The sequence below is a fragment of the Bison bison genome, unplaced genomic scaffold (assembly GCF_000754665.1).
Source record: "Bison bison bison isolate TAMUID 2011002044 unplaced genomic scaffold, Bison_UMD1.0 scf7180017864243, whole genome shotgun sequence".
Lineage (NCBI taxonomy): Eukaryota > Metazoa > Chordata > Mammalia > Artiodactyla > Bovidae > Bison > Bison bison.
The window spans coordinates 702,299-717,272 of record NW_011494815.1 but is presented as its reverse complement, the minus strand read 5'-3'; the positions used below and the strand labels follow the sequence as shown (position 1 = coordinate 717,272).

At 42.8% G+C, this 14,974-nt stretch overlaps 1 protein-coding gene across 1 annotated transcript in view; it reads left to right on the top strand.

Annotated features, from left to right (window-relative positions):
* The window catches only part of NR4A3 (nuclear receptor subfamily 4, group A, member 3), a 38,525-nt gene that overhangs the window by 11,422 nt on the left and 12,129 nt on the right, over positions 1 to 14,974 (top strand). The window contains 2 exon segments of the mRNA XM_010847105.1: positions 7,055 to 7,254; positions 9,992 to 10,170. Coding sequence (XP_010845407.1) covers positions 7,055 to 7,254; positions 9,992 to 10,170 — 379 coding nt within the window.

Here is a 14,974-nt window from a genome sequence, read left to right as displayed (position 1 = left end):
CGGCCTCTGCAGAAGAAGGATAGGACCAGGACCAACTTTGTGGTGCCCCATGGGCTCTGTGCTGTCAGTCCACACTTCAAGGATGGAGTTCAGTTCCAAGCTGAACTGAACTGGGATTTAAGAGGGCAGTGGATACACTGTTTCTGAAAACTTGAAAGGGATAGTTGGAAGAAATGTGTTGGGACTAGGTCACACTTTTGCCATGTTACCAAGAGGACTGTTCTCCCAAGGGCAGATCTAGAGGGTGAAGGAAGTGGCCTTTCCAGTCCATTCTGAGGACAAGAAAGAGTTCTATTGGCTCCAAGAACTGCTATGGAAGTATGAAGAAACTTAAGGAGAACTCTTTAAGGGTTCCTCACAAGAAGACAGGTTGTTTTGGCTGATATTAAGTTCCTTCCAGCTCTAAGATTTCAGGATTCTAGGGTCTACCTTATTGTCCCTAAATGCAAGTGAATAGGTATACATATACATATAAGAATGTGTGCTGTTAAGTAATTGTTACTTCACAAGATTGAATTTGCTTCATTTTCTTAAAAAAAATTAACATAAAGTGAACGAAGCAAAATAAATTTATTGAAAGTCTACCCTGAGTCAGTTACCATCACATATATTTAGTTTATGTGGTATAATTTATGGTTTCAGTCATTTTTTAAATATCATTCATTGTAATTCCGTTTTCATATTACCTTCTCTTTAAAGTTTTTATTTAAGAATTCAGAGAACTGGAGGTGATCTTGAGGTAATCTAATCCAACATTCATATTTTCAGAAGAGTAAATAAAAGTTTAAAAAGATTAAATGGCTTGCCTAAAGTCAGTGGCAAACAGTTAGACCCAAATCTCACCCCTCAAGAGAGTATGTTTCTCACCATATTGCCTTTTATTTAATGGAAATCTACTAGTTTGGTTTTTTTTTTTTCTAATAAAAGTCTTTATTAGATTTTTTAAATTACAATAAGAGTAACATATACTCATGGTTTGAAAAAGGCAAACCATTTAGAAGTGAATCAGGTGAAAAATGAAAGTATCTTCTTCATTTATTCCTGCTTAAACCATACCATAGTGGTAGACATAATTTATTACATTTTAAATAAGAAAATGCACTGTCAGTTTCAAGTCAGACAGTTGAACATGACCAAAACAATTTATTAAAGATGCTACCTTCCCCCAGTGAATCAGAGAAATGAGAAAACATTTGCCAGACAGGTTCATTCTAATCTTCTTGTCCCAGCCTATGTGCCTTTAAGGTAGTAAGTAAGTGTTTTCCTGGTTTGTGGGACAGGGAGGTGGAGGACTTGTTCCAAGTCACAGAGGGAAGGGTGTTTTCAAGGCCAGAAAGATTGCTCCTCCCTCTGTGAAACGTTCCTGGCGCTGAGACCTTCTCTTCTCCTTTGGGCCAAACTTCTCTCCTTCAAAAGTGAGCTCAGATCATTATATATCAGTGCAGTCAAAACATGTCAGATTTGATTTGTTTCGCCTCAAAATGTTGCTGTTCTCTACCCCACAGTTGCTTTTAATTTAACATTACAAGTATATATAGATACCGGACTTGACTTCAGAGCCTGTGTAATTCCTAATGAGAAAGTGTACTTCACATCCTCATTTGTTGGTCATTTTAAGTATTTGCCAGCAAACTAGGATGTTTTCTGGTAAAAGTATCACTTAGCACTGTAACAGACTCCAAAAACAAGATACAGTACAGATACAACCAGGCCCCAGCAAGTGGTATTTAAATATGTTAACAAAATAGCCTAAGAAACAACTTAGCTGGCACATGTTAGACCTACAAAGTATAAACTACATGAAGATTCTGCAGAGTCCTTCTTAAAGCTACTTCAAAGACCCTCTCAAATTGCCACTAACCCATTGGATGATTTCAGGCCAGTTCTGCCCCTCTGTGGGCCTCAGTTTTCTCATCTGAATGACGAGGAGATTGGACTAAATGCAGTGCCACAATCCCTTCCAGCCTTCTCATTCCCTGACCCTGTGACCATTATACCTACTACAATTCCCCTATCAGTACCGGTCTCCATTTCCCAAAGTGTGGTACCCAGACTGCCTGTATCAGAAGGAGCCAAGGTGTTTGCTTAAAATGCATATTCCCAGGGCTACACGCAGGCCTACTGACTCAGAACTGGGGGACGGGGAAAGCAGGCAGGAATCTATAGTTTTAAAAAGGCCTCAGATGGTTCTTTGGCATACTAAGGTTTAAGAACCATCATTATAATTTAATAAGAACAATTCAATTTTACCCCAAATCTCCTATTTCCCAACTTGCCTGGCATTGAGAAGAAATGAGCAATAGACATGAATTTAACAGAAAGTAACTGACTCACTGAACAGTTCTTCCAGAGCAGTGGACACATTACTGAACAAGATGCAACTCCTGTCTTCATGGAGCTTACAGCCCAGTGAGGGAGACAGAAAATAAACCCATATGTAACTCCAGTGGTGCCATTTTGGGAAGAGATGAGGGTTTAGGGGTTTTGTTTTTGTTTTTTAGAGAAGGGAGGCAATTACATCAGAAAAGAAGAAATTTGGGGGAAAACTGTATTAATTGCCTGTTTTTAAAGTGTCACTTTTTACAGTGTAAGATCCTAAGTCTATGTATACATAGTTTGGCTCACAGAATAGTAACATCTGAAATATAAGGACCCAGGGAAAAGTAACATTGTAAGAGAAAATAAAATGTTCTTAAGACATTTTACATATTTAGCCTCAACTGACAGTGAGATAGAGTGAGTATCAGATTCCACTCTGCTATGAAAACATCACATTGCTAAATTTTAGGTCTGGTGTTCACCAAAGGTCTTGCATAATTTATTTTAGGCCTAGCTGTGGCTGAAATCTGACTTGTACATACATGGTATTACCATTTGAAATGTGTCAACTCATTTAAATAATATTTGTTGCTTGCAGTCCTAGATTCTCAATCTAAGTCCTTCAGAGAAATCTGCATTAGACATTAGCTATCAGTAAATGCAATCCTGTGTCTTTGAGTAGTGGTAAAATCTGATTATTGATGGATCAATTATCCATAAAGGCTGGAATACAACGTTAGCATAAAGAGGAAAAAAGATTGACTTTTAAGGTCTTTCTCTGTTCAGTCTATATCTGATTAGAATGATCAATAAACAAATTATTCCAGATTTTCTTTGGTGAACCCCAAACTGCTTAGCCCAGAGATGGAGCGATATAGGGGAGTACAGAAGCAGAGTTTGGGGTCTGGTTCTTCCAACCCCATGCTCAGCATTTCACAGCAAGCTGTTTATAAACTTCTAGCCCAGGCAGAAAGAGACTCTAATACGTTTTGTTCTGTTTCTTTAAACCTTATATTCAGTAGAGGGGACAGTTGATTTATTTTTCACCCCCAGAAGTGGATGCTGACCCTCCAGTCACCTCCTAGTTACTGGTGGCTCAGACTGAATCTAGTTTGGCTCCAGAATTCTGGAATGTGAACCGGAATCACTGCAGGTGAAGCCCAGAGAATCTGGCTGGAGTCTGGCACACAGGGCCTGCTGGCTTTCCTCCTTGCTGGACTCCATCAGAGAGAACTGCATACACAGGCAGCCACTGCATCTCCCTGTGTTCAGGATGCATGAAATGTGAGCCCAGCAGGGGCAGAGGCCTGCAGAGGACCCTGGGTGAAAGCTAAGTGCTCTGGAGGCTTCTGAGCAAATATTGGAAGCAGGGAGATTATTGAGTTGTGAGCCCTGCTTTCAGGGACAACAGTGCAGGAGGGAGCTGTTAGGTCCCATTCCTTGACCTTCTTTAGTCTTTTTCTCTCCATTTAACACCCTACTTTGAAACAATAAGGCTGAATTAGTATCAAATTCTAGGCAATACCATCATACCTGATGTGATTAGCAATGTTTAGAATCATTGAGTGCAAGAGCCATCATGTGGAACATTCACCAGGATAGATGATGGTCTGGGCTGTAAGAGAATAGAAATCATACAGTGTCTGCCATCAAACCCACCCTGGAATTAAACTAGAAATGAATAACAGAAACACAACTGAATACAAGAGCCAAAGGAATCTTAGAGATTGGCTAGTCTAGTCACTTCTTACTTCAGAGGCAGAAACAGACCCAGAGAAGTTAAGTGCCTAATCTAGGGCTTCACAGCAAGTCAGTGTCAAAGCCTGGAGGAGGAACCCAAGATTTGCTGTCTGATCCAACATTCTCTCCTCAACTCTCCGTTACCTGAGAGGTTCACAGGTAGTGCTATCGGTTTTCTAAACGTGGTGCTGCCTTGAATTTCATGCTGCCTGTGGGGAACATTTGGAATTAGATTCATGTAAGAAGAGAAAGTTTAAAAATAAAATCTTTTTCTCCCCACTCTCCTCCAGTTAATAGTACATGTGCTAAAAGGAGGTGGTGGGGAGTGTCCGTGACACCAGATCATGCTGTCATCCTTGAATAGCGATGGAAGGGAGAGATGACTGCTTCCTTCTACCCTACTTTCCTCCCATTCCAACTCAGAACATCCAGGGCTTCATATTAATAGAATCCTGGCCCTGGGAAGATTATTGGGAATAGAGGAGCCAGGACTTTGGACTGGACCTGATATTATGGTATCCTAGAAAGTCAGGCTGAAAATTAGGAACCTTCCAGTTCAACCTCATCCCTCATCATATAATATGGGAGCTGAGGGACAGTGATAATTCTAAATATCAAAATCATTATCGGTATCATTACTGTCTTCATGTGTTAAATATGTTCTATGTGACAGGTTTTCCACATATGTTATCACAGTTAATCACTGCAACAAAATGTTGAGGAAGATAGTACCACCATTGTACAGAGGAGAAAACTGAGGCTCAGAAAAGCTAAGTAATTTACCCTAGATAACTATAGTAGCAGAGCTACATTATTTCACAAATTAGGGGCCTAGAGAAATCTAGGATTGAAGTAATTGGGCACCTTGTCTGAAGTTTCTTTTGTTATTTCATGATGCCTTTTGGGAAAACACAGTGGGATGAGGGGAGACCCAATTCAGACAAGGGCCTTATTTCTTCAGACCTATGTAATTCTACAGTCAACACCTGTCTGCTCTTTGGCTTTTTGTCCTCCATCCCTTGACTGTTCTTTCATTGAACAATATTCAACAATGGTTTGTTATGGTTACCATTTAGTCACTGAGAGTCCATTATGTGCCAGTCACTGTGGTGACAAAATATGAGACCAATGAATATATACATGGAGAGCAAAATACTTTTTTTTTTGAAATGCAACCTTTATTACAGAGTAAATTCTCATATACACGTATACTCTAGTCTTCCATTGATCAAAGCAAAATACTTCTAAAAACTATCCTAGGCCACCAGCTAGTAATATCAGAACTGTTAATAGCCAGAAGGTGTAGGACTGGAAATCACAGAGGCATGTTTAAGTCTTGGCTGTACCACTGTTGGTTATGTAACTTCGGAAAGTCTGTTAGCCTTTCTGAGCTTCTATGAGTCTCAGTTTCCTCATCTGTAAAATAAGGATTAAAATCCATGCCCCTGGAAAATCAACTGAGAAAGGAGACACAAAAGCACCATCAGCTGTGTTTCTGTGAAGGCAATGATGCACATTTATATGAAGGTTTTTGCATATCTCTTAAGTCTCTGTTGTTGGTTGTCCCTGGATTATTACCTTGCTGTATCAATCTTTCTGCCTGAAGCAGGAAAGATTTTCCTCCAATGATTGAAGCAAAACGCTGAGGCCACCAGCATAGCTAAAAGCTGGGTAGAGACTTTAATCCTGCCTGTACCTTCCTTCTCCTGGAGCCCTCTAGGTCAGTGTTGTCCAACAGAACCCGTTCTACACCACATGGTGGATATTGAGCACTTGAAATATGGCTAGTGTGATAGAGGATTTTCACTCATTTAAGTAGCCACAAGTCCTGAGTCTAATGGCACCCTACTGCCTGGGCCGTGCCAAGGACACATTCCTCCCCCAATCCCTCCTTTTTTGTTTTATCTCTCAGAAATCCATCAACAGTAAGCACTCATCTTCTCGAACTGGTTAGTTCTAAGATTCTCAAACTTCACTGTGCATGAGAATTCACCTGGATATCTTGATAAAACAGTTTCTTGGGCTACTCCCCACAGAGATTCTGATTCTGTAGGTCTGGGGCAGAGCTGGAGATTTTTGCTTCTAACACATTCCCAGGTGTTGCTGATGCTGCTGGTCCAAGGACCACAGTTTGAGAACCAGGGGTTAATTAAACATCTTGTTTGGAGACAGCTATGCCTTAGGGACTCTGTGGATCCTGGAGGCTCACAAAGACAACCCCCTAGGGTAATGACTCTCAACCCTGGCAGCCCTTTGGAATCACCTGGGGAGCTTTTAAAAATTCCTGATGACCAGTCCCCATCCCAGACCAGTTAAATTAGAATCTCTGTGGATATGACCCAGACATGAGTGTTTTTTAAAGCTCCCCAGATGATTGCAGTCAGGACTGAAAACCAGTGCACTCATGGGATTTAAGCAAATTTCGTTGCCTATTAAGTGGTAACAGAGTCCACTCTATTTATGTCACAGGGCTATCATGAGAATCTGATGAAACTATGAATGCAAAAAGGTTTTATAAACTGTAGGACCCAAGAGTAAAGATTTAGGCATTGATAATCTTTTTTTTTTTTTTTGAGTGTAAATTGTTTTATTAGAAGGTGCTGGAAATTAAGGGGATGAGGACTAAGACTTGTAAGAGAAGCAAGCAATAAAATGTGCAGCATAACATAAAACACCGTGTGGGTGGCTGACACTTGGTCCCAAAGGAATACTCTAGGAGACAGTCCTAGAACCTGCATTGAACTGTAGTTACCCCACCCAAGGGATACATGGCTTGGTTATTTATCCACCAACCCACTGACTGAGGTTCTCCAGGGAGGATGCTAATTTCTAGCACTTTCTGCTGTCAATCACACTAAGAGTGGGCTCTGGTGGTCAAAGAAAGCCCTACCTGAAAAAGAGAAGGCATTGACAATCTTGCAAGAGCCAATTAGCAAATGATGCTGTCAGCCCTATTGGACTGAGATAACGCTGCTCTCTGTGGTTTGCATTCTAGTACTGTCCCACTGACCAGGCTGCTGCAGGCACGGATGCTGAGCATGTACAACAGTTCTACAACCTTCTAACAGCCTCCATTGATGTATCCAGAAGCTGGGCAGAAAAGATTCCCGGATTTACTGATCTCCCCAAAGAAGATCAGACATTACTTATAGAATCAGCCTTTTTGGAGCTGTTTGTTCTCAGACTTTCCATCAGGTAATTACTATTCTTTTATCTTCCTTTAGTCCACTCCTTCCTTTGAAGAAGTTTGAAACCTGCTGGATTTTTAACTAAGTCAGTGGTGAAAAGTTTGCTCAAGAAGTACATATGTAATATGACCAGGCATTAAAAAAACTGAGCAGTGGATCAAACACTGGGCTGGTAGCCAGTTTTCCTGGGTTCTAGTCTCAGTTTTAACAGACTTGTTGTAAGACCCTAAGCAGATCACTTGCTTCACCAGAAATCTAGTTTCCTTCTTCATAAAATGAGAAGGTTGGATTTGGCAATTGATGGGCTTCCCTGGTAGCTCAGCTGGTAAAGAATCTGCCTGCACTGCAGGAGACCTGGGTTTGATCCCTGGATTAGGAAGGTTTCATCGAGGAGGGATAGCAACCCACTCCAGTATTCTTGCCTTGAGAATCTCCATGGACAGAAGAGCTTGGCTGGCTAGTCTATGGGGTCGCAAAGAGTTGGACACGACTGAGCGACTAAGCACGACGCACAGCAAAGCCCCTTGCAGCGCCATCATTCTGTGATTCCAGGAAGATTCTCATGGTACATAAGGTATTTCCTGGGAGCAAGTGTTTTCAGCTTTGCCTTTACCTCCCAGGTTTCTATTTAGTGTTACTTTCTGATACACCAGAGGGGGCGCTAAAGAGTTCCCACAGCTTTGCAGCCGCCCGTATTTATTCCAAGAGGGAGAAGGAAATGGCAACCCACTCCAGTGTTCTTGCCTGGAGAATCCCAGGGATGGGGGAGCCTGGTGGGCTGCCGTCTATGGGGTCACACAGAGTTGGACACGACTGAAGTGACTTAGCAGCAGCAGCAGCAGCTTCTGGATCAATAAATTTGGTTCACCTTACCGCACTCAGTGACATCAAAAACAAACAGAAACTAATTTTTCAAAAAGCTAGAACCTGGAATCTCAGCTTCTGCCATAAAGTTCACATGTAGCATTTTAAATTCTATCTTCCTTGCTTCCTTTCAGTATAGGAGATGGTACCAACATTTTACCAATATTATAGGAAAAACCATCACTTTTCCCCTCTTTCTCTTCCCTGCTACCCACTCCCCAGTTTCACATCATGTTACCAGAAACTCTCATTTAAGATGCAAATTCCCATGCCTCATTCCCAGCTGTTTTGGTTCGGATCTACATTGAAGCAAGTCTAGAAATCTGCTTTTTTTATGTATTTATTAATTTTTTTAAATGAAAGATGAATATTTTTAATGATGAAATGTACAATTCACAAAGAAGATAGACATCGTAAACCATTAGACACCTAACAACAAAGAAACAAAGATACATAAAGGAAAAATCAGAAGAAATATGAGGGAAAAGAAAAAATATATATAATCATGTGTGACATATTAACTTAGAAATCTGCATTTTTAAGTCATATTCTAGCAATTCTGATGCCACTGGTCTGAGGTCCAGGTTTTAAACCCTGAGATTGAATCATTCTGTTCTGTGCATGCATGCCTCTGGGGAGGGATCTGTGGGAGAGACCAAAGTGGAGTTACAACCAGACTGCCAGTAATTAGCATAATTACAGCCAATCCTGCATGTGCAGGAGCCAAGCTGAATCAGCAATATGACTACTATCTATTAGGCAGGCAGCAAAGGATTAAGTCCATGATCAGCTCCATGAGGGCAGACACCATGTAGGCCTATTCATCAGGTTTTCTCCAGTGTCCAGCCAAGGAATGGCACTGGTTTTGTGCTCAAGAAATATTTGCTGAGTGAATGAATGAATGAAGTTATTTCTCTAAAAAACACAGTTAAAAAGACATTAACATGTTAGTGCAATGGGCCAAGAGAGAGAAATATGTAGCAAGAGATTTGAAAATTAAAGGATTAAGTTAAGGTCCACCTAAAATTCAGAATTAGTTACACCTAACACTGGTTGGGCTCCTCTTGTATTCAGGCACTGTGCATAGACTTTCAAATTCTTTATTTTATTTAATTCCCACAACATTCTTTGGAGGTAGCAATTAGAATTCTTGTTTTATAGATAAGGATAAGGAAATGCAGAAAGATTAAAGGAGTGCCCAAGGCTCCACAGAGAAGTGGTGCTAACTAGAAGTTCCAGGGTGCCATTCCTGAGAAAAGAACGGGATCACTGCGGACATAACATAAACTATCAGGATGGATTGAGAAATAGCCGTCTACAGCCCCACTGTTAAAAGCGGAGAATGTAGTACAAAACAAGGACTCTTTTTACTTTAGATCATTGTTCAGTTTATGATTGATTTCTGGCGCTTGAGAGGACTTGGCGTTTTTAGAGTCTGCACAATGGAATTGTAGGGTCTAACTCGGGCCTTATCAGTTTTCGACATTTAAGAAAATGAAAGAGAAGTCCCGGCGAAGGAGCACTGAAGGGAACAGTCTCATGTTCATGGCACAGAGAGATAGGGCACTGGGCTTCGCTTCCAGCATCCATCCCAGGGCAAGCCAGAAACTGCTTCTAACCCTAAGAGAGCAAACACCCTACTCTGAGCATCTCCAGGGCTGAGGCTTACCAGGGAAGTCAGCAGACCACTAGCAGTGGTTGTGTATCCCAGGGTTGTTCATTGAGGGTGTCTGGGCAGGTTTCACAGCACCACACTGGGTTTGTGAAGGCTGCCCAAAGCTGTGCGGGTACCAGTGCATTATGATGTTATCCCACTGGACAGATTGAACAGACCTATTTTTGTGTCTCTATCCTCACCCCCCGACGACTTTCTCTCGTAGGTCAAACACTGCTGAAGATAAGTTTGTGTTCTGCAATGGACTTGTCCTGCATCGACTTCAGTGCCTTCGTGGATTTGGGGAGTGGCTCGACTCCATTAAAGACTTTTCCTTAAGTTTGCAGAGCCTGAACCTTGATATCCAAGCCTTAGCCTGCCTGTCAGCACTGAGCATGGTCACAGGTAAGCGCCACCCTGACATGACGTGAAGGGACTGTGTCTCCCCCTCTCTCTCTTCCTGGCTTATGTTTGATTCTGGCTTTGGCTATCACACAAACACAGGAAATTAGGGAAATGATTGCCCCACTTTGCTGAAATCCACTGAGTTTGTTGTTGTTTAGACGCTCAGTCGTGTCTGACTCTTTGCAACCCCATGGACTGTAGCCCACCAGGCTCCTCTGTTCATAGGCTTTCCCCGGCTAGAATACTGGAGTGGATTGCCATCTCCCTCTGTAGGGCATCTTCCCAACCAAGGGATCAAACCCACACGTCCTGTATTGGCAGGGGGATTCTTTACACTGAACCACCAGAGAGGTCCCCCATTGCTGCTGCTGCTGCTAAGTCACTCAGTCGTGGCCGACTCTGTGCGACCCCATAGACGGCAGCCCACCGGGCTCCACCGTCCCTGGGATTCTCCAGGCAAGAACACTGGAGTGGGTTGCTATTTCCTTCTCCAATTCATGAAAGTGAAAAGTGAAAGTGAAGTCACTTAGTCGTCTCTGACTCTCAGCGACCCCATGGACTGTAGCCCACCAGGCTCCTCCATCCATGGGATTTTCCAGGCAAGAGTACTGGAGTGGGGTGCCATTGCCTTCTCCGCCCCATTAGGTTTATCATAGTTTAAAACAGGAGACACACAGCTGCAACTTATTGTCATGAACTTCCAGGAAAGAAGATTCCCAGTGGGTTTGGTTATTGTCAGTAAACCCAGTTATATGAAAATCTAAATTTCCACAGGGTCACTGTGGGCAGTTGGACTCACTGCTTCAGGGTTATTTTTACAGCAGCTTTTGAAGGAAGATTACCGTAACCAGCCTGGTTCTCTGGGGCAGAGGGGTGGGTCTTCGCTTCTCTCCAGTCCTTGGCTAGTAACCCAAAGTAAAACCAAAGAACTACATACACATAAAACACACATTTATTTATTTACAGCTTTATTTAGCAGTTTTAATTGGCAGAGGACTGAGGAAAAAGGGTATTCATATACAGCAAAAATGGTTCAACTCAACTACTTTAAGGGTTTAAACCAGAAGCCTAGAACACATTCAGCTTCTCTGCTATGCCTTTCTCCCCCTAGATGTCTCTTCCTGTCTGTCTTTTGGGAGGTAAATGATTCCAAGGCAGAATGACAAAGAAAAACAAAGGCATAGTGGATAAGAAAGGGAACACCATCTCCCTGTAGCTGCTTGAGGTCCCAGCTCCCCTCTGCTCCTTCATACTTTCAGAGTTTCCTGTTCGATCTCATCCTTCTTGCTCAAACTGGGGCCTGGTGAGGTAGTAACAGTAGATGGAGGCTCCAGAAGAGGCTAGCCAGAGCGGGTTTCACCTCCCATCCTTTTCATCAGACTCAAGTACAGGCTAGGTCATTGGACTGAGGATTAAGTTTCAGATTCTTGACATGCTCTTGGCTGTGGAAAACATGTTTTTTTAGGCTGGTGATGCATTTCACAGAGGGCCAAATGCATCCTGGGGCACACACGTGCCCTTCTCTCTGATGCATCAGAAATATGCTTACACACACCTCCTTGGGACGTCTCCTATTAGCTAAAGGGAGATGTGTCTGAGTACATTAACAGACTAAGCTGGTTCATCATCTGATGGTTTACATGAAGGCCAAGAAGAGTAAAGGTGTGTGCAATGGGAGGAACAGGACACCAGTTCCCTCAGGATTCCAAGTGGAAACTGACTCCTCCTGGTCTTTGGTCCTGAATGAGAAGTCTCCCTGCCAGAGGCTTCCAAGGAAACCATTGACAAAACAAAAAGTAACAGTTTCCAAGAGTACGGATTTGATTAAGGGGTCTTTCAAATGGCACACATAAGGGAGCACCTGAAGAAAATAAACACATTGAAGGCACAAACGTTTCACTCCAGCAGGACTGGAATGAACCTGGGTCAAAGGCTAGCTTTCCACTGAAGCTCTCCAGTTCAGTTTTAAAATCATTCAACTCTTCCTAGGACAGTTAAACCTTCAAAGCTAGAAAGTATGAAATTTAGTTAATTTAGAAAAACAGACACAAAACCCAGAGCCAGCTAACCTTTGCTTTCAGTGAGTAAAGCCAACACATTGCACATCTCTATGGAAATGGGTTTTGAGTATAGTTCATCGACAAGTATTCCCTGATCTAGGCACTCTGCTGCAATTCAGTGGATTTTCAGAGATGGTAACACATATCCCTGGAAGAGATAGAGCACGCAAAAGAATCCATGTGATACAAAGTGCTGAGTGCCAAGGTGGGGATGTGAGAGTGGGTACAAGGTGCTGAGAGACCCATGGTGGGAGATGGTCATCTCAAAAGAGGTAGTGTAAAAGAATCTAAAAAAGAGTGAATACATGTATACGTATAACAGAGTCAACTTGCTGTACACTTAAAACTAACACAACATTGTAAATCGACTATACTCCATTACAAAAAAAAATTTTTTAAGATGTAAATATATCCAAACCAGGAAAAAAAAAAAAGAGGCAGCATGAGCTGGTCTTTGATAAAAACATAGGATATCTCCAAGCTAAAATGGAAGGAGTGAGAATTCTAGGCATAAATATAAATTTGCTAAAGCCATTGAAAATGTGGCTGTCATACATTTCAAGTCTAAAAACCAGAGTGATGAGAAGTGAGACAGGTGTGATAGGTTAAGGTGAGGCACGGCATGGAGAACCTTTCACACTTGGATGAGAAGGTTGGGGTTTATCTTGAGAGCAGTGGGCATCCATAGAGAGGAGCATCATGGCCAGGCTTGCATTTTAGAAAAGTCTATCCTGACAGCTCCAAAATCACTGCAGATGGTGATTGCAGCCATGAAATTAAAAGACGCTTACTCTTGGGGAAGGAAAGTTATCACCAACCTAGATAGCATATTGAAAAGCAGAGACATTACTTTGCCAACAAAGGTTCATCTAGTCAAGGCTATGGTTTTTCCAGTGGTCATGTATGGTGTGAGAGTTGGACTGTGAAGAAAGCTGAGTGCCGAAGAATTGATGCTTTTGAACTGTGGTGTTGGAGAAGACTCTTGAGAGTCCCTTGGACTGTAAGGAGATCTAGCCAGTCCATTCTAAAGGAGATCAGTCCTGGGTATTCTTTGGAAGGACTGATGCTAAAGCTGAAACTCCAGTACTTTGGCCACTTCATGGAAAGAGTTGACTCATTGGAAAAGACTCTGATGATGGGAGGGATTGGGAGCAGGAGAAAGGGATGACAGAGGATGAGATGGCTGGATGGCATCACCGACTTGATGGACATGAGATTGAGTGAACTCCGGGAGTTGGTGATGGACAGGGGGTCCTGGCGTGCTGCGATTCATGGGGTCGCAAAGAGTCGGACATGACTGAGCGATTGAACTGAACTGACCCTGACAGCTGGTTTTGAGCACAGATTTTAGCAGGAAAGAGACTAAGAGGGAAAAAGCCAGTCCAGGTATGAAAGTTTGGTTTAAGAGGTGGTCCTGAGGCTGACATCTTTTTTTTTTTACCCTTTAAGTAGAAATTAATAGACAACAGTGAGGTCACAGCATGTGAGTGCCAGGCAATCCCAACCTCGAGAGACTGGCAGTTCAGTGTGGAGAATATGGACTAGGAATTAGGAGAAGGTGGTGCTAGTCCCATCTCTGCCTGCAGTTTGCTGTGTGTACAGCAGTTACAGATGCTTTGCTGCTGCAGCTGTTTAGTCAGTAAGATATGTCCAACTCTTTGTGATCCCACGGACTGTAACCCACCAGGCTTCTCTTTGCATGGAATTTCCCAGGCAAGAATACTGGAGTGGGTTGCAATTTCCTTCTCCAGGGGATCTTCCCCACCTAGGGATCAAACTCACATCTCCTGCATTGCAGGCAGATCCTTTGCTGCTGAGCCAACTATAGCTGCTCAGCCTCTGCCCATTTATGTGGAGACTTGCTCAGGGAGGCAGCAGGTTGGCATGGCAGAAATTGCAAGGATTTTGGAGACCACCACCCCAGGTTTGAATCTGAGATCACATATTTAATAAGTGCATGCTACTGAGAAATGCATTTCTCTGAACTCAGTTTCCCCATCTGTAAAATGGGGATAGTAATATCTATTCCCTCTGGTGGCAGCAAGGATGACAGGTAACTAGGTTTGTGATGTAGCCAAACTGGTTTCAGAACAGGTGCTCTCCCCATTTATCTTCCATCCTGGAGGGATAGTGACAGGGACTCCCTCAAAACAGGCACATGCCTGCCCTTTCCACAAACCCTAGCAGTCCAAAATCAAACTCGGCAGCATGAGGAAACAGGTGGTAGCCTTAGAAGGCAGTGTGTTTGGTGAATATATCCTAGGATGCTGGAGAGAGGCTGGAAGAAAGACAGAGATATTAAAGAAATTCGGCTCCACTTACCAGGCACTGACAAAGGGCCCAGTCCTTGATGGGGTGCTTCCAGGCCCTGCTGTCAGTCCCAAGGCCTGTGCAGAGCTGGTTGCTACAGGTGCTATAGTTATAATACACAAGAAAAACAAGGCCTCTTCTCCATTTCTGGATCTCTCAGAACTCTCTCTGTGATTTGCTGGTTAGGAGAGGGGTTGAAATGTGTGAAAACTTCAGGAAATGGCAGAAAAGTCAGTGCCTGAGCAACAGCAGTGCACTTTGTCATGGATATTAATTTTCATTTGAACGTGGGCTTCCCTGAAATCTTGACCTCTGAGAAAGCTCCATTGATCATAAAAGGTGATTGTGGAATATCAGTCGGGCTACTGGCAGGAGAAAATTTGTCCCCAGATTGTCTGCTCCAAACCACACAGAACTCATCAAAAGGAAATGGG